The 14,502-nt window shown below is 44.2% G+C and overlaps 1 protein-coding gene across 1 annotated transcript; it reads right to left on the reverse strand.

The window, feature by feature from the left end:
• Positions 1-215: 215 nt before the first annotated feature.
• On the reverse strand, positions 216-11,237 carry PLEK2 (pleckstrin 2). The gene is made up of 9 exons (XM_052782428.1): positions 11,054-11,237; positions 8,253-8,417; positions 7,107-7,288; positions 6,345-6,436; positions 5,824-6,011; positions 5,204-5,305; positions 3,745-3,828; positions 2,511-2,589; positions 216-1,483 (listed from the first exon to the last, which is right to left on the reverse strand). The coding sequence occupies exons 1-9, from the start codon at positions 11,171-11,173 to the stop codon at positions 1,356-1,358; spliced, it is 1,140 nt and encodes a 379-aa protein (XP_052638388.1). The 5' UTR covers positions 11,174-11,237; the 3' UTR covers positions 216-1,355.
• Positions 11,238-14,502: the final 3,265 nt, after the last annotated feature.

Consider the following 14,502-nt stretch of genomic DNA (forward strand, 5'->3'; position numbering starts at 1 on the left):
CTGTCTGGTTGATTATAACGCAAGATGAAGGGGAAAGTCTCCAGATGAAGAGACTTTTTTTTCAGTACATAACTCAGAGAACAAAAAATCTGCAAGGAGGTGGTTCTGTGGATAGAGAGCTATCAAATTCCTGTGACTTCAGGGAAGATACATAACATGCTGTCTTCAGAGGGCTTTTGGAGGCTCTGCAGAGTCTGGCTGTCAGATACAGGTACTCAGATAACACAAGAAATTTTATTAAAATAGTATATCAGCAGGCTGGACTGGTGTTTTAATCATCTCATACATTCTATCCTATCCTCTGGTGTTGTGGAGAATGTCTCAGTTTCTGTATAGATCTAAATTTACAGTGTATGAAACCATTATTTTCATATACTCAAACTGCCCTCTGAGAAAAATTGTGTCTAAAGAGCACAGGAGATTGAAATGCACTGCATTTTTTTTTTATATTTAATGATATCAAAGTCAAGTTTACTAGGCAAATAGTGGAAAATTTAATGGCTTAAAATAGAAAAAGCAATAGTCAGAACTGCTGTTAGAGTTCTCAGTCCCAATGGTACTCCACATAAATGGACTTAATGGTGATAATCAGGAGGAAATGTCTTGCTTTTATGGCTGAGTGATTTCTTCCAGTATATTCAGCACCAGCAATTGTCTGGAATAACTGCCGCTGGTCTGATTTGATACTCAGGATCCTGTACTGCTATGGGCCATTACCAGCACAAGAATAATCTGTATACTGGAGAGGAGGATCCTTTGGTCTTTTCCAGCCTAACAGAGAACCAAATGGTAGAGCAGACGGATGGACAGACAGACCCCTAGTTTGTTTTGCAATAGTGATTTTCCTGGCAGCTGGGTTGTGGCTTAGCACAAGACTCTTGTGGTATACCAAGAAACGCAGCCTCAGACGTCAGGACCTTTCATTACTTCGATTCAGCCAGTCTTAACTAATTAAGTTTATGAGCCCCTTTATAAAGGGGAAAGGAGCAAGATATTTCTGCTTTAGGATAAAGCACAACCTGGATCTGTCAGGTATAGACTGAATACTTGTACAAAAGAATTCTTTTCTTCCATCTTGGAATATTATATCTCATTGTTCCTTTGTAAAGCCCCATTTGTCTGTATCCACCTGTTGTCTTTTTTCTCTTGGTTAGATCGTTCTTGGTGGGGAATTATTCTGGATCTACATGACTCCTGGGCACCTAGGATGCTGGTCTGCCAGGAATTGCTAGGTGCTATGGTGATACAAATAACAAAAAGAGACTATCTAAGGGAAAAAAAAACACTCCCAGACAATGAGAGCAGGAAACTTGGTCACAAATGTGACTTGTCATTTGGCATGGAGTCTGCCTTACTCATGTCAGTGGTTTGATTGCCTCAATCCACTGTGCTCGCTCTGCCTTGGAGCTGGCCTGAATATAATAATGAATGTCATTTTTGGTGATGATTTTGAAGAGGTTGCCTTGCACATTGCCCTTCACTCCTGCAGAGAAAAAAAATATGACAAATCAGGAAGGTGCACAGAGAAATGCTTTGTGGCAGATATGAAGCTTCATAGGGAAGAATTTTAATTTAGTGAACCTTTCCATTTCATTATGGATAAGACATGTAAAGATCTTGTGTCTTTGATTTCCCTTCTGCAAAATAAAGATGTAGGACAGACACCCCTCACGTAGGGTGTATGAACTACTGTGTACTATGCATCATATATAAAATAGCCACTGTTTAGATGGAGAATCCTACTTGAGTTATACAATGGAGGGATGAACTCCCTACCAGTTTGTGCGGTAGATTTGATTTGCTCCTTCCCACCTGCAGCTTTCTGTTAGCAAGGAGCTGTATTGTTCGTCATGACACCCCACCCTGGACCATATCTTTTTCAGACCCTGTCTTTTGTCTTTAGAAAGATGCTCCCTATTTGAGATCCACACGTTGTGCTTACTGTTATAAAATAAATTGCTTTAACAGCAGAAACACTTATCTGTGAGGCTGAGGTTCTAGACAAATGCCTAAGCTAAGCATATTCACTAGCAGAACTGGGTTTTGTATTGCTGTCTTTGTGTCTCCCCTACATTTGGGTTCTAGCAGATCAAAAAGGAAAAGGTAATAGCATAAGTAGAGAGGGCACACACAAGAGGGATGGCATCAGGGGATGCCTCAAGACTTTGAGTTAAACAACATCCAAAAAGAAGGCATTTCCTCTTTGTCTGTTAACTCTGGAATATTAAACAGTGTTTTAGGACTGTCTCAGAGGTCATCTGACGGAGAAAAGCCCATAAAAAGGAGAACACCCAAGATAAGTGGAAATAACACTAGAAAAATCCCCTCTGGTATGGGCAGCCCAGCAGTATGGGGATTTTTTATGATACGCCCCTTCCCTTGCTTGCAAGGGGAGAGGACAGGCCAGCCCACTTGTGCACACAGACAGCCGTGCACACAAACCCACACCCAAACACTGTATTGCTATGGCATAAATATGTATGTATGAAAGTTTAGAGGCTCGTGCTTACCTGCTGGGACTCCATTGTCCTCCAGAGCTGAGACAAGACAGCCACGAAGAGAAAATCCACCTACTGGCCTGTTTTCTTCCTGCAAAGAAAAAGGAAATTAGGCTTATCTGGAAAATATCATCATTGGAATAATTTCCCAGAGCACATCAATTATTTTTATGAAGGTGGAGATGTAATACCAGTCTTTCCAGATATAAAACATCCCTGTCACAAGAGAAGTCAACTAGGACAAGTAATTAAATGAATTACTATGTTGTTTCAGTCTCAGAGGTTTCTCTGATGTAGCTGGGAATGGTGGAGATCACTTAAAAGCACAAGGGTAGGCTCACAATCACATTTCAAACTTATGTATAGTCTTATCAGTAACAACCCATATTAAAAAAATATATATATTTCTGCAAGTTTTTAGCTTGCTGCTTTTCACTAAGACTGTATGGGAAAAATTTGACTCTTTCCACTAGTAGGCTGATTCTTTTGTCTGATCTACAGGTTCTGCACTTTGAGTTTATAGCATTGCAAGGGTGAGTTGCAGCACAAAAAAACCCACAAACAAACAGGCAACAAAAAATGAACCAGGTCCATAAGCTCTTTTCACTATGTTGTTTGTGTTTTCTTTAAAAGTCACATGAAGCATTTCTGTACATGTTCTTTTAGCAACCTGTTGGGCTTTGTGGTACCCTATGCATCTGGGGCTGATGGATCCACATGTCCTTCTGGTTTGCTCAAATTGATTATTATATCCATGAAGATAAATTTTACAATTCCCTGAGCAAGTTTAAAACTGAGTAGCAGAAATTCCTATAAATACTTTGGCATCAAGGAAATCCTATTCGATGTTGGAATAAGAATGTAAAAAATCCCCATAGCATTATGACCCTCAAGTGGTGGGATGTCAGCCCAGAAAGATCACAGTGCGGAAAGAATCCCTGCAGGAGCATGGTCCCAGACTGTGTGGGTACAGCAAAAGACCAGTCCCAAGAAGACTTCTGCCCCTCGGCTAAGAAAAAGGAATCTCACTGCGGAAAAAACGGGAGGGAAGGTGCAGGGACAGAAAATCCCTGCAAGGGACAACCTCCCATGGTAAGGCAAGAGAGGTCTTATTCCCCAGGAAATGGATAGAGGAACCTGAAAGGAGATTTGGGTGAGAGAAGTATTTACAGCATAATTGTATTTTCATTTTAATGTTTAGGTCTGTAAGAGAATTTCTGGGGGTAGTAAATCCCCACTCACATACCTTAGTGGGGTCATAGTAGTGCAAAAAAGCAGGATCAGCTCTCAAAACAAACCTCCTCACCTTCCAGTTTTTCCTCTTGTGGCCCTGCAAAACAGAAGAACTAAAGTTACCACCAGTAAATATCTCCTGAAATGGCCATTTTCCTGCGGGCTGTAGGGGAGACCTAAACAGGTACTGAAGAAAGAGGTTTTGGAGCCAACAGAGAAAAATCTTTTTTGACGTCTTGGTAACTCCCAGGATTTTCTGTTTAACATCTTTCTTCATACATTGATAATTCCTTCCTCTCTCCCTTCCTTGTGCTGAGAACCAAGAAAGCAGAGTGACAGGACCGAGTGATTATATCACTGATTCCTGTTCTTAATTTCAGATTAAATATAGGTCTTGGATTAAAACCCCATGCTGTGCATGCTCTGAGGGATTACGTCAGGTCCTTCTGCAGCTCTTCACTCTTTCGCCCCAGTCCTCTCAGCTGCTGACAGTGCAGGACAGCACCGCAAGCCCGTGCCAGGCCCCGAGAGCATCATCCCCCCTCCTGGAGGTTTGGTGCTGGGGCTCAGGGCCAGCCTCGGGCTGGGGCCGCTGGGGGCTGCCCCTTACTGCTGCTGGCCATGGGAAGAGGCTCCTGGGCAGCTCTCACGTCCTGTGGTGATGAGGGGGCTGCCCTGCCAGCCCCATAGGGATCCCCCAGCAGCTCCTGGCACCCAGCAGTCCGCCAACCCTCGCTGCACCCTGGCAGCTGGAGGAAGGAGGCTTGGGGAGCATCTGATGATCCAGTTTGCACAACACTAAAATCACAGCTCAGGGTAGAAACGGGCCATGCGGTGCAGGTAGGGTTCCTTCTGTCTGCAGGTGGCTGCATTATGCTTTGAAACAGCGTGATTGATCCTCATCTTGTTCGTAGCAAGGGCCAGAAACTAAATCTTGCAGATTAATGGTGGAATCCTGTAAACAATTACTGCCAACAGGTAACTGTGCCCAAAGAAAACAGGTCTCACCACCAGCACAGCATCCACGTGTACATGAGCGACTGTCCACAGATAAATGTCCACTTCATGCAAAAATCAATCTACTCGGCTTTGAAATTTGTCCGTGGCCAGCAGAACGTCATAGCTGCTCACACAACCTGGATGGGATAGGTTAAACCAGAGGAACAGTGGAGCTGCTTGGAAGTGAATGTAACACCCCTGGTGGGATTTGGAGTTTGTGTGGGACTTTTGCTTTTGATACTATTTTATACCTTTCAGTGTACACTCAATATATACAGAATATCCTGCCTGAGCAGCAAGTTCCATAGCTCACTTCTTCTTTATAACTCGATATTCTTTACCACACGATCTCTGATAGTAGTACTGACAGGCACGCTAGCTCTGCTGGCCCTGCTCGTATAAATCTTCTCTAGGAAGCCCTAAGAGTTGTCATTTTTCTTGTTTCCCAGTGAAGGTTCAAAGACTGTATTTACCTGTTTCACTAAGAATCCTTGCTTCACAATTGTGCCTCTTAATTCAGAGATGTTAAATTGTAGCTCTTCCTTGGAACTGCTCTTTTTCTTACTGCTCTCAGCCTGCAAATAGGGAAAAGATGGTTCCACTTTTCTTTTTAACCTAAACACACTTTTAAGTACAAAGTTCTGCATTTTCTTTTCCTTGAGCTGTTTTTAGCTCATATTTCCCAAGCAAATTCTATTCCGCAGCGCTGCTGCTCAGCTTTGTATGTCCAAGATTTACAAGCAACAAATTATAGCTGTAAAGGCTACATACGCACTGTGGCCTTGAGTTTCAGCATAACTACAGCACGGCCTCCGTTAAATGCAGACACAGCACTGCACTCAAGGGACACACCCCTTTTCATGCCTAATTAGGTAATTTGTAGATCCGGCCATATCCATGTAGCTATTTGTCTCCAGCAAAAGTGCAAGTGTTAGTACTACTAAAAGCCTAGAGCTGCTCCTTCTATGTTTGCTTTCGTAGCCTGCATGTTTCACCTCTGGTTGCACGCTGTGCGTGTCCCCTTTACCACTGCCCCAAACCAAGTGTGTGACGAGGGGCAGAGGAGGTGCCTCTTGGCAGCTGTGTCACTTACAAACATGTACAGCGCGGTGGAGTCGTCGAGGAACTGCTCAGACAGGTCGCTGTAGCGTGTGGCCTCCGTGCTGCGGGCCCCCACGGGCTTGATGAAGTTCTCCTCCATCAGCATGGATGCCAAGGTGACGGCCTCGAATCGTGACACAGCAAAGCTATTGGAGATGAGCCAATCCACCAGGGCAGAACCTGCAGGGAGAAAGGCAGCTCTCATACCAAGACAACACGCTCTTCCAAGGCGAGACAGATGGTCTCCTGCTACACAGGTCATCATTTGCCGAAACATTTTGGCACCACCACAAAGACTGTCAATGAAGTGCAAGGCTGACCAAAAGTGTGGGGTCCTACATGTGCTTCCATATATCCAAAGAGCAAGAGAGAAAGGTGGTGGAGAGCTTGGCTGCACCGCTACTTTCCACTGGGCCCCAACTGATCCCACCATGAAGGCAGGACAGTAGCTCCCTTGCCTCTGCAACATGGCGTGTCAGATGTGAGGACGCTCTTTGCCTGCAGTAGGTATACCTGTGAAGGTCTCTTTGTATCTGTTGCCTTGCTCCAAGTTGCGGGTCAGCTTAATTCCAGTACTGCTGTCACACATCCTCTCCACTATGTGGCTGTAAAAGAGAGCACAGGACAATGTTAGTAGAATAGAAAGACAGGCAGAAATTGCCACATACTTCCATCAGTGCCTGGGATGTCCTCATGATTACCAACATAAAGATGGGAAACAGCCTAGATACTCCTCCAGAAGTTTTGTCCTAAGTACGGCATAGGAAAACTTTATTCTCCCAATAGCAGCACTAAACAAGCTGCCTCACAAAGTATCTTTCAATTTAAACCATTTTTCTATTTCTTAATCAGTTCTCTGTTTCCTCTTGTTTAACATGATGCACCCTAAAAATCCTAGTCTGGATTCCAGCTACCAGCTTTGGAAGCTCACCAACATGGCACAAACAATGTCATCGCCTGGTCTTTTCCTGACACTACATCTTCTGAGGTAATTCATCTCCCCAATGAGAACCTTTGCAGCTGACTAGGAAGGTCTTCAAGCCAGCAGTGAGGTGCCCATGCAGAACTCCCAAAAAATGATGGTCAAGAAAAAGTGCATTCCCATGCCCTGGCAAAAGTATCTGCAAACCTAGGGCAGAGCAGCCAGTTTAGAGGCTCCCGGCTATGCAGGAGCAGATCTGTGCAGAGAGGAGCTTCCCTTAACCCTCCACACCCATCAGCTCAGGCGCTTTGCAAACTACAGCAATAGCAGGAGGAGAAACCATACACACTTACTGGAGGCTGATATTCTCTAGCAGTTTGAAAGAGTTCTTCATCCTGTGAAGCTCTTGTACCTGTACTGGGTGACCAGCATGAATAGCTCCAGTGATGTCCAAAGCCCAAGAGTCTCGCTCTTCCCTGGAGCAACATTCAAGGAAATAGTCTGTATTGGTTTTTGTCTTTAGTTTGATGAGTAGCTGTGGAGAAAGAAGTGCAAAGCAACAACATCATTTAGCTATTGTCCTCCACTTGCATTTTGCATCTTTTAGCACTGGCCCAAGTGACACAAAGAAGTCTGATATGGTGTCCCACCTGAGCAGTGCAGAGCAATTCTTGGCCAGAAGAATGGTGGGCACAACTCTGGGTTTTTTTTGCTTCCCCCCATCTCAAATCCCTGGGGTTTCAGTTGCAAGCATGGTTTGCATGCATGGACCTTGTGGTACTTAAAAGAGAGCAGACCACCCAGATACTGGATTACATATGAGTGTGCTGCTGACTATGGAGCTTTTCACATCCAGATGTCTAGTTTCTCAACAACTACACACTCTCACTGGACTGAAACAGTCTGCAACTCCCAGAGTAATTTCCCTTCTGGCCCCACTCAGGGGAAGTCTGCATTGCCGCTACTCACGGGTGAGCGGAGAAGTGCAGGAGGCTCTTTCCCTTCCAGAGCCCTCTTGCTTGAAACTTTCCACAGAAGCAATGTCCCATTGGCGAAGGAAAAAGGAGTCTGACTTGGCTCCCCAGGAGCACACCATGGAAACAGCCAGGGTTTAAGGCAACTCCCACAGATGATAAGTTTCCCTTTTTTCCCATCCTCCTCAGATTTTATTGAGCTGTCCATGTCCTCCCTCCACACACAGCTGGGCTGATGCACTTGCATTTATTCTTCCCACTGTTTGGGGGGGTGGTTTGGGGTTTTTTTTTTGTTAATGGCTGTGACTCAGATTTGGGCACAGGGAACAGCAAAGACACAATGAGGGAGTTCTTTGCTTGTCCTGGTTACATTGCTAATGGCAGCTTGCTTTTGGCTGGGCCTAATTCTGGAAATACCTCAGCAATATGGTTGCAGTAATCAAAAAAGTCAGGAGGAGAGGAAGAGACTAGGGAGAAGTTAGGAAGTGAGTGTCATTGAGAAGGGATACATTTTTCCAGTCATACCGGTCTGTTCTCATATTCCAGGCATGGACAAGTAATAGTGCAGCCATCCAAAAGGATCCTGCCCTTTGGAGAAGGCTCCTTCTTGCCTCCTTCAATTTTGTAATACAGCAGCTTATCCTGAAGCAGAACGAACCATCTCACTTTCCAGTTACGAACGATATGTCCCTAGAGGGGAAGAAATCCACATAGCTAACTCTAATACCAGCACCGAGAAATGACCGTATTTTCTTTTGGGGGTGGTGGGGTGGTGAAAATACCATAAACTAATAAGAAACTGTATGAAAAGATACACAAGAAGTCATCATGTTCTCCCTGAAATACACATTTTCAGTTACAAAATAGCACAGCTCCATCACTATAAAATCATGGAGCAATAGAAAAGTGCTTTGCTCTTTCTCCAGCAAGGACATCTTTGCTGGCAAGAATTGTTTGTTGCAAAAGCTCACATGAATTATCTCAAAGAGCCATCATTTAGGTGCACACCCGCCTGCTGATGGCACCAGGCAGGAACAGGGCTAAATCCAAAACGTGTGAAGGCTCTTGGAGACAAACTCCTCCTCCCCGGTCACCCTGAGTGGTGTTGGATGTGTTTTGTCCTTTGTCATTTTGATGTGGCTGTAGGTACCAAGTGGTTTTGAAAGTGCTTTGCGGGGTGAATTGGCTTTTCCTTACATCCCCTCTTACTGCTGATGAGTGGTTTATTTCTATCCTACCTGTCTCCACTCTCCTGGGCTAAAACATTCCCTGTGCTGCTTTTTCCTGGAAAGGAAATAGGCTTTTTAATGGCAAAACACAGAATGCAGGCTGCTGTCGAATGCCTCCTGGCTTATCCAGAACACAGACAAAACCTCTTCTTTCCCCTCTGTAAACAGTCCCCGGCTCTCTTTAGTGCAGCTGTACAGGAGAGCAAACCCAGCGAGGGCTGGCACTGACAGGCTCTGTCCTGACAGCGTCAGGACCAGCTTTGCAGGGCGGGGAGCTGACTTGCATTTCTACAGGCGATGGAGCATTACAGCCAACAGGTGAAGCACTGGGTAGAGAAGTTCTGACACCTAGGAGAGCGTGGGCATAGCTAGAAGAAAGGAACATGCAAGGTCCAGTTGTGGCAGGAATCAAAGCTCATTAATTCTCTATGAGTAAAGGGGAAAACCAGCAATTTCCAAGAAAAGGTGCGGTAATGAGTCCCTATAATCCAGGGCACTTTAGATTGCATGTCTCCCAGTCTATACTAAATACAATTTATCTAACTTGAGTTTGTTCTCTCCTTCCCTTTGCCTTCTTCAGTGGTTTTTTCACCTGTTGTAAAGTTCCTTAGCCATTTTTCCTGAGAGTATATTCTTTGCTATGGCTCTTTTCTTTCCTTCTTGGAGATTTCCTCTTTTTCAGGAGGTTGCCTTTTTATCTTTACCTGACTTCCACACATTTACTTTTCATTTATAATACATTACAATACATAATTCATTTATAATGCACTTAGATCATCTCCTTGCCTCTGCTCTCCTCTTAGGAAAGCTCTGTTTTCTTACCTGATCCCACTCCTTCCTCAATTTTTTCTCTGGATCCCTTGTTCCCTTCTCCCTGTTTCCTTTAGTCATCTTCTTTGTGGTCTCCTTCCTATCAAACTGTGTATCTTGGTGATGTTGTATGGACTGCTGGCAGTTACAGCTCAGTGTGCTGCCGATAAGCTAATCCTCTCACATACTTGGTGCCTTGGCTCCCCATCTTGAATTCAGTAGTCGCTTAAGTGCCACAAAATACAACCGTAGCCCAGAGAGGAGAGCAGGAGCTGGGACTGCTCTGCCCTCACTGCAGGAAGGAGGATGAAGAACAGCTCAGGCTGCGCAGCCCTTCTCCGCATCGAGCATGGCTTCACATGGCCAGCAGCTGGCTGGCTGGCCAGGAGCCCTGCCAGGAGAGCTCCTCACCAGGATTACCTTCATGTTAGCACCAGAAGCACTGCCACGTACTGTAGAAAAGCATTTCCTAAGGCGTGGCAAAGCTTTGAACCTTTGAATCACATTTTGTGTGTGCAGTCAAGGACCCTGTTAGTCACTGAGACAGGGTCTTGGTACTTAAAGCAGCTTATGCCCCTTGCTAAGTTGCCCTCTTGTGTCCCAGCTAGGACTGACTTGGTCCTATAGGGAGAAATGTTGGAAAAGCCGAAATCTGTGACACCATCTTTCAGCTCTTTTCTCCACGTTTTGGCTAAAACTTTCTTACAGTGCAGCTTGAGGGGTGTGAAAGAAAGAAGTTATTTTAAACACATTTCTACATTTTCATTGCTCCGATCCCCTTCAAAAAGGGTAGTCTGTTCTCCATCCTCTCATATGAAATGGGAAGCCCTGCTCAGCTGGGTCGCGAAAGGCGGCACAAACTATCTTAGGAGACTGTAAAAACACCTTCCCTCTCTCTGTCCTCCCATGGCCGCTTCCACTGCTGCCGCATAGCCATTTGCCAGGTAGTTTTTTATGTGCTCTTTGCAGAGGTGTGCCCTAGGTGCAGACATACTGGCTTTCTGATACTTAACTGAGTAATCCTGATAGCGAATTCATTTTCTTCTGGGTAAATGCCAGTGCAGGGAAACTCGAGGGAGGGTGGTGTACACCTGCAGTCCACACAGCATCCCCGGCAGGCATCTGCACAAACCTGGCGGACCTCCTTTCCCGGGAGCAGGCAGGAGCCTCCTCAAACCCAGCGCCCAACAGGCTGCCTTGCCGTGAGCCCTGGCTCGATCCAGTCCCTGCTCAGGGGCTGCTTCCACGTTTGAGCAGATCCACACGAAAGGGAACCGGAGCACTTACCCGTTTGACGAGGAAGCCCTCCTTCAGGACTCCAGCTGCTTCCTGCATCGTGGCCAGCAGGCAAGAGAGCTGAGCCCCCGCCACGAAGCGCCTGAGCCCTGGCAGCCTGTCCCTCTGCATGCAATTTGTTTAAGAAAGCTCATTTTTCATTGCTACCCTCCTCCTCCAATGTGACGTACTCTCCCTTCCCTGTTTTTTTCTCCCTCTCTTCCTACCTATGAGACGTTAGTTAAAGAGTGAGCTGGCTCTGATACATTACCTGCCCTCTGGGAAGTAAAACAAAGGGAAGTCTAAAAAGGATCTCAAAAGAATTTCACAGAATTTAGTATAGCAAAAAACCACCAGCCAGTATAAGCAGCCACATGATGACAAATCAGGTATTGCATGGGAGGGAGAAGCAGAATTATAAAACTGCATCCCTCAAAACTTCAGACTAATCAACTCTACTGCTTAAAATTTCTCATCTAATAAACACGTCATAGGGGTTCTACACATCACAACACCTTAAGTGTAACTTATAGAGTATTACAATTACAAGGAGACTTTTACAGACCTTAAAATAATTTATTCTGCTAGGAAATTATTTTACTGAAGAAGCCCCAAAGCACCTAAAAGCCCACTCTACTTTCAGTGTCTTCTGGGCATATAAACCAAGATTCTCAGATAAGCAACTATTTGGGCTTTCCGTAAAGCAGGCTGGTCAATGAAGACCGTGCAGTGACCTCTTGTAACTCCCAAGCACCTCTGAAACAGAGTGCCTTTTTTGTGTCTGAATACGAGCTTAGATGTTTATTGCATTTTTTAAGACTTTGGCCATGATAAATCTGTTTGATAGATTTATCAACTCTTGTCCTGATGAAATAAACCAACATTACTATTTCAGACAGCACTGCTGTTCAGAATTGTCTTTGCTGTACTGTTAGCATTCCCCAACTTGTACTAAAACTAAGGTGATATATGTGGGCAGAGCTAGGGACTGTGATAAGAAACATGACGTAGAGTATAACAAATAAACAAAAGCACTTGTTGCTATGTAAAAAGAGAGTCCAGAGTTCAGTAAGACAAAGTGACTCAGGTATCTCTCAGTCTTTGCACACTGGATCAGGTTACTGGATCAGGTTACTGGTCACACTTTGATGTACTGAGGAAAAGGAACAAACAAATAATATCTTTAGCTTTATCCTATTTTTCATAACTTTTAGGGAGGAAGAGCAAGACAATGAATTCAAACCTGACAAGGTACTAGAGATGACCCAGAGAACAGTCCTGTGGAGATCATAAAAAGTACAATGGGTGATTGGACACTACTTCAAGTTAGAAAAATCAATTACTATATAAAGAGAAAGCATGCTGGCTGAGATTTCAAAAGCAGACAGCCCATATGGAAGTTACCTAGATAGCTCCTCCTGTACTCCCTTTGGCACTTTGGAAAAGGCAGGCAGCCATGAGGCAACCGGCTGCATAAGTCATATCCCAGTTATGTTTGTTCTTCAGTCCATCTAAAGTAAGTACAGCAAGTTTAACAGAACCCTAGAAGAGTATTTTTTGCTGTAGGTATGCAGTATTTTCAAAGATATCAATAGAAATTGTTGTAATTTTTTTATATTATTGTGGCCTTAAAATAAAGCAGAAACTTCTTTTAATTTAAAAAATATTCTCCATCTCTGTGTATATACATAACTATATCTATAAATAAAAGTTGTACTCGGAATCTTGGGAAAAAACCCAATGCAGTCAGCAGAAAAAAGAAAATAAATTTCAGCTCACAGCGTTCTGTACATCACAATTAAACTTGAGAAAAAAAGAAGAAAACTTGAGTCTACGTACACAAGAGACATTACTGCTGCATGCATCTCCCGGACATGCACTCTTTATATAACCAGCTTCAGGAATACAGCATTCCACCATTTGGTATTTGAGGTTTGACTTCACATTGTTCAGCTTGTTACTGCAGGCAATTTATAACAAGGTGGGTGAGATAATTTCATGCTAGTGAGGACAGGTAGAAGCTTGCAGGGGGCTCTCACTCAGACAGTGATCTCAGAATTGCACCATAACCAGTCCTTGCCAAAGATTTGAGCGAGCTCTTTTTCTCCAGCATGCAGACCACCCACAACCCTGCAGAAGGATCTTGACAAAATTACCATTAGCAATGAAGAATTTTATTGTCAAACTGCTGGTGAATGGCAAAGCAAACGTTGCTGTAGCTGGTCATTAAACAACAGGTTTTGTATCACTACTTTTTATAATCTAGAGCCTTCACTTTCTTCAATACTTTGGATACTTATCATACACCCCCCTCCTTCCCTCTGTCTCATTCTGTAGTTAATCACGGCTAACAAACTGCCCCTATATTGCTCCCCGTGGCTGAGTAAATGCAGGTCTTCCAGGGTCATATAGTGTAAAATGATTCAGTAGATCTGGGCTGCCATATTCATGCATGTGCTGGGAAGGCAAATTCCGGCATTGAAGTCTCCCAGTGGGACAGGACATGCTTTGATCTGTATAAACCTAGGGAGCTCTATATCAAGTCTTCTGCGGCACTTGAAACTCACAGAAGGAAGGACTTTCTGTTTCCTCAAATCCATTTTAGAGTGTTTTCCATGTGTCAGTGGGGTATTTTAACAAAAAAAGCACAGTTGAGCGCTTGACATTTTCTTCATTCAAAGTGATCCCAGAAGACTTTATATGCTATAGAATGTGCATTGGGATGGCCAGGAAGAGCCAGCTGCAGGCTTCAGGACCACGGGACGCTACTCAGGGCTAAAGGAAAGGGCAGGAGCAGCCGACTCTGAGCGCAGGCTGTGCTATTTCAGCTGGCTGACCTGACAGACATAGCTGGTACCTCCAGGTCAGTCCCTCAAGAAGCCATGGACAGCTGATTAAAGGAACCTGCCCGAAGGACAAACCCCATCGCATGCTCTGCTATGCCCATTGTGTATCATCGTGTCACACGGGGGATTACACAGACCCAGCTTTTTCAAAGCAGTTTCTTAAGATGCTAGGACTTTGCTCTCCAGTGTAGGACACCATTGAATTCCCCCCCCCCCCCCCAAAAAAAAAGGAACACTGAAGTTCCTTTGGTGGATTAGGGATGAAAAAAGATGAAAACAAACCACATCAAAATAAAGAATGATGAAACATTTCTAGATAAAAGTGAAAGACAAGTGTTCAAAAGTATTCTGACATAACAGCATTTTTACAATTAACTGTAGAAAGGTGGCTGTATTTGAAAACAGTTGTTTAATTGTCTAGACTCAGGAACAAAAAACTATCAGAAATTAAATATCAAAGTGCAGATTCTGCTATGAAGAACAACACGCCAACTCCACTACATCTCAAAAAAAAAAAAAAAAAGGCAGCAAGCCCCGAGGGCCAGAATCAGAGAGAAAACAGCAAGGAATCGTCACTGTATTAAAAACCAGACAAACCACAACAGCCCCAAGAAA

Source organism: Harpia harpyja, chromosome 3 (genome assembly GCF_026419915.1).
Source record: "Harpia harpyja isolate bHarHar1 chromosome 3, bHarHar1 primary haplotype, whole genome shotgun sequence".
NCBI lineage: Eukaryota > Metazoa > Chordata > Aves > Accipitriformes > Accipitridae > Harpia > Harpia harpyja.

Coding starts and splice junctions, on each gene's coding strand:
- PLEK2 (XM_052782428.1), bottom strand. CDS start 11,173: ATGCAGAGGGACAGGCTGCCAGGGCTCAGGCGCTTCGTGGCGGGGGCT. Junction 8,418..11,053: donor AGGGCTTCCTCGTCAAACGG/GTAAGTGCTCCG, acceptor CTTCCCCTCTAG/GGACATATCGTTCGTAACTG. Junction 6,437..7,106: donor CTAGAGAATATCAGCCTCCA/GTAAGTGTGTAT, acceptor TCTCTTTTACAG/CCACATAGTGGAGAGGATGT.